This window comes from Fulmarus glacialis, unplaced genomic scaffold (assembly GCF_000690835.1).
Source record: "Fulmarus glacialis isolate BGI_N327 unplaced genomic scaffold, ASM69083v1 scaffold44858, whole genome shotgun sequence".
NCBI lineage: Eukaryota > Metazoa > Chordata > Aves > Procellariiformes > Procellariidae > Fulmarus > Fulmarus glacialis.
In genome coordinates, this window is record NW_009230998.1 from 369 (window position 1) to 5,338 (window position 4,970).

Consider the following 4,970-nt stretch of genomic DNA (forward strand, 5'->3'; position numbering starts at 1 on the left):
CGAGTTCCTTTCCTGTTCTCCAGAGGATACCGATTCTGTTGGCTTGCCAGTAGTCCTGCGCTCTTACCGATTAGCGCAGAACTGCCATGTTGTTAACAGGGCAGCCACGGATGGGTAGCGTTGGTTAAATAGGATGGGATTGACTGCAAGGTTTGTTCCAGTACTGTTCAGAACAACTAATTTTTACTTATCTTGCTTTTTTTCCTTCTTTTTTTAACAGCCAGGAAAAGAAACAGTAAAGAAACAGCAATTGCGCTTGAAAAATTGTTGCCAAAGCGATGTCAGGTTCTTGGACTGGTCACCCCGGGGGTTGTAGGTAGGAGGAAAACTTGTGATTTTGTGAGAGATCCGCTTGAAGGTGTCCAGTGTATCGCACGTCTCTTCCAGTTCCTCTTTATCACAATTTCATACATTTTTGAAAGCACAGTCCTGCAGACTGACGGTAGAGTTCTCACAGCGATTACCATGTTCTCCCACCTTGTTCAGCGCTAGCTTAAATTTTAAGGAGTTCACAGTGTCGCTGCTAAGTCATGTGGAGCTTAAATTCTTACTTCATGTGATGCAGTTATAATTAAAGGAGTTGATTTGAGTAGGCAGCTTATTGCAGTTTTTCCTGGCACCTTAATGTAATTATTGAATGTTTCTTGGATGTATCTATATTTTTCAGAGTCACATTGTGATTAATGGTACAGGACATCCTCAGTACGTACCCGTTTGTTATGGTCTAGCAGGAGGCATACGCAATAACTATGGAAAATTCACAGCCTCCCTTGGCAGTCTTTTTCTAGTGCTTCACTTTTTTGTCACTAGAAAGTTTTTTCCTAGTTTCTCGCCTTAAATTCTTTTCCCACAGTATAAATAGGGTATTTGATGTCGGTAGCATAATTCAATAATACACTCCCAATATTTGTGTCAGTTTGCTTTATACTGTCATCACGCGCTAGTATAACACCTTCCCCCGTTTCACTTGTGGTCCTTAAAAATCTGAGTATGTTTGCGTACCTGCAGAAGTTGGCAGGAAGGCTTGAGACAGCTGTATTGCACAGTGCTTGTTTTCCAACTGATTTATATTTGGTGTGGCTGGGGGGAAGTGTCCAAATATATCCATGTCTCCTTGTCCAAAGTGACTTCAGCATGATCTATAGCCAGCAGGACTCCTACATGCTTCACTTCGCCAAAAGATCAAAAAAATCACACCAGTTGTCAATTAGATATGTTGTTACGGAAGCGAACTATCACGTTTCACATCGTCTAAGCTGTTCTGCCTCTTTTAATCTGTGTTACAGTGTAGACAAAAGTATTAGAATCGCTGAATGCAAGATGTCTGGTTTTGTATCGTTGTAGTTACCCCTATGGGTTCAAGCAGCAATCAACCTCAAGAAATTGAAGAGGGCGAAGCTGGGTTTGCTCTGTTGTTTCCCAAAATCGATGGGGTGAAAATTCATACCTTCCATTTTTCAAAAGACTTGAAGAACAGGGTCTTTGATGAAAGTAAATTTGCTGAAGCAGGTATGTCCTTGTTCTCCCCTTTATTTGGGCTTTTGTGAAGCGTTGTATTGCTCTTTTAGGCGCCAGCATGGAAGCAAGAGCTTCTGTGCTAACTCCATCTGTCGAGCACGCTGTGGCTCTCTAAGGCTGCGGCTGGTAATTATGCATCTCTGTTCTTCCCATTCTCTGGAGTATTAAGTTATCCTGAGTATTGATCTCAGATTACCTCAGTTAGGTTCCAAGTGGAGCTGTTCAGAGGGAGCTCTTAGGTTTTGAGCAACCTCTAAGTGGTTAAAAATAATGATAAATGAGTTTGTTCCACTGGGAGTGATTCCCATCACTACAGTTTAGAAACGAGTGGGGAGGAGCTGCTTCTCTTCTTCTCCAAAATAACTTTGCATTTAGATCCTAAGTTAGGTGTTGTGGCAAGGAAAGGTAGAACAGGAGACAGCATATTTCAGTAAATACAGTTTACATTCCTCACGTCACGTCCTCAGCAGGGTAGATCATTTATGAAGAGTAATAAAATGAGGGTTTCTTGGGTCTTCTGGGAACCTGGGAGTTTCTGCCTTGGGATAAGCAACTGGCTGTTGTATGTAATGGATTTAATTTTCAGGTAAAGCTATTTATTGCGTTGTGGTTCTTGTTGAATAACCCATACACTCAGTTCTTGTCTGTAAAAGGATGATTAAGGCTGCCAAGTAAAACTGAAGAGCTGTGCCTTCTGAGGCTGTGCTAAAACTCAAGTGCTCTGTTAAAGAAGTTGAAATCTGGAGGAAGCAGATGCAGACTTCTTTTCCGTGCTAGGTTCTTCTCAGAAATTCTCACTTATGTGGGGAATGCAGCCCAGCTCCTGAATGCCTGGGCAACTTGTGTCTTGTTTTCCCAACTGCAGCAATGGAAAGCCATTACTAAAGGTGTGATGTGTTATTTGAGGAGAGAGTAGGCTGGTTGGACGTCAGGGGTCAGGATTTAAAAATAAATAAGAGGATTGGTGTTTGTGTTTTTGTTTGTAGGTCTGAAGAATAACCCAGATCTCCGGGTGGTTCTTCTGTTTGGCTACAACTCCTGGAAGTCTGGAGCGACTCGATTTCTTCATCAAATAGTCAATCCTTTGAATGAGAAAAGTATCATCCTGGCTGGGGGACAAGTGGAGAGCTTTACATCACTGACCTCTGAGAAGTAGGTATCTTTTTCAAGGTAAATTGTAAAGAAGATTTAAAATGGGAGAAACACTGCAGAAGCCATAGCCTTTTAGTTACGTCACATTAGAAATGCCCATTAACAGTAATAAAATGATATTTTTTTTTTAAGAGAATAAAGTCCAACTGCTACACTGTGATTTAGCCAGAAAAGCTGGAAGCTTTGTAGGACTGTGTTACAAATTGGATTCTGGAAACCCAGCTAGGAGAAACCCACTGCGAAGGAGATTTCCAGCTTCAGATACCCTATGTGTGCTAATTATTGCAGTCCGTGTTTACTCTCTGGCTTGCAGATAAATTATCACTCATTGTGACAAAGACCATTTATGTGAACATTTTGTTTCTATATCAACCTCGTTTTGGTTCACATTACAGAGCGGTAGCTGGACACTCAAACAGGACTGTGCCCCAGGAGCACACCTAATAATGCTGCCGCTGCTGAAGGAGATGGCACGCACAGGCCCAGGCTAGATCTTACCTGGCTTAAACCCCTTCCCTCTGCCAGGATCCCTGCAGGGCAGACCGGGGCTGCGCTCGCTCCAGCTGCTCTGCTGCAGAGGGAGAGCCCTTCGTGCCATCCGGCGCGTGGGTGCTGGTGCATCCTCACCGGAGCGCCCCGTGCTGGGGTGCGCAGTGCGGATGTTGCCGCGAGCTCCTCTCATGCCAGCGTAGGTCTGGACTCCGTAGTAATACCAACATTTTTCTTACATCTGACGTATGCCAGCTGCACCATTACTCCAGATAAGAAAGCTGACCATGTATTAAATTATTGCTAATAAAAGCCTAAGTAGGTAAGTACTAAAACCAATGTGTCCTGGCCAACCAAGGAGACTTAAAGCTACATGAATCTGAAGCCATTACTGACTGCTGTCCTGGTTTGACTTGTAAATCCCGAGTATCTTTGCTTGAGTTTAACTAACAGTTTAGTTGGAATTACAGAGCTGTGACGCCCACAAACTGCTGAATTTGGCATGTGTTTGAAAGGTAGGCTTACGCTTAATCCCTGGTAATGGATGTGAAAGTTTTTCCTTGTGGAAGGTTGCTTAAAAAAAAAAAAAAAGGTTGCTAAAATTTGAAGGTTTCGGTTTGTTTTTTAACTATGGGTGGCTTTCAAAATCAGTAGGATGTTGGCCTGCTTTGAAATCTACTTCTGCCACAGCAGAAGTTTATTCAGGTTGGAACTGGTCCCTGGAACGCTCTCTAACTCGGTGCCTGTTGCCTTTCAGTAACAATGCCCAGCCCGGCGATGCCTGCGGGGTGGTGGGGCTGGCTTTCAGCGGTCCCCAGATCCAGAGTGCCACTGTCTTGTTAGATCAGGATGTAGCTGATGAGAGGACAGCAGAAGCCGCCATGCAGCGTCTCAAAGCAGCAAACATCCCTGAGCGTAACACCATTGGCTTCATGTTTGCGTGTGTTGGCAGAGGATATCGGCATTATAAAACCAAAAGGAATATGGAAGCAGATGCATTTAGGAAGTTTTTTCCAAACGTTCCCCTCTTTGGCTTTTTTGGACATGGGGAAATAGGATGTGATCGAATAGTTACTGGGAATTTCGTATTAAGAGAATGTAATGACATAAAGGATGATCTGCTTCATGGTTATACTACCGTTATGACTCTTATTCATCTTGGTTCAACTAAAGCAAACCAAGTGTAAATATGTTTTTAATGCTTCAGTGAGCTGTTTTTTTCATTCCAGAAAGCTGAGAGGTCTGGAAGAGTGGACATCTTGCAATCAAAGCCCCTTCCAAAACATAAACATAATTTTGGTAATATTATCGAATCTTGTAGTTGGAATAGGGTTTGATGTAATAGCTGCGAGAAGGCTTTGCATTTTGTGTAAACCCCTGTACATGTCAGAATTGCAGGTAAATGATGGAATTCTGCCATTGAAGAAAGCCTCTTTCTTCCAAAATGAGAATGGTTTGCACAAATGGCAGTCGGAGTCCAAATATAAACATGTAGAAAGAAACAGTACTTTGATGTGCTCTATTTATGTACGTAAAACAGTCTACAAAAACTACTGATGCATACTGAAAAACTGATGCATTAAATCCACTATTTCCTGGATTTTATTTCAAGAGAGATGCACAACCTGCCCAGACTTGAGTCCTATTTACAGAACTGAATGGTTTTACTAGCTAAAATGAATGAAAATCTTTAGAGAAAAATAACAAAGCGTTCATTAAATAAAGATGCAAATATGTAAAAGTACTTTGCCTTCTATTCTTAGAGGAAAAAGCTCTGATTTAAAGAGGGGTTGTCTAGTTATAAGCTCAAC

General features: G+C 42.2%; 1 protein-coding gene across 1 annotated transcript in view; it reads left to right on the plus strand.

Moving 5' to 3' along the window:
* The window catches only part of FBXO22 (F-box protein 22), a 4,877-nt gene extending 261 nt beyond the window's left edge, over nucleotides 1–4,616 (plus strand). The window contains exons 2-5 of the mRNA XM_009584419.1: nucleotides 225–316; nucleotides 1,345–1,509; nucleotides 2,505–2,670; nucleotides 3,917–4,616. Of these exons, the coding sequence (XP_009582714.1) occupies nucleotides 1,353–1,509; nucleotides 2,505–2,670; nucleotides 3,917–4,346 (753 nt within the window). The 5' untranslated portion in view covers nucleotides 225–316; nucleotides 1,345–1,352 and the 3' untranslated portion in view covers nucleotides 4,347–4,616. The remainder of the gene's footprint in view (nucleotides 1–224; nucleotides 317–1,344; nucleotides 1,510–2,504; nucleotides 2,671–3,916) is intronic.
* The last annotated feature ends 354 nt before the right edge of the window (nucleotides 4,617–4,970 follow it).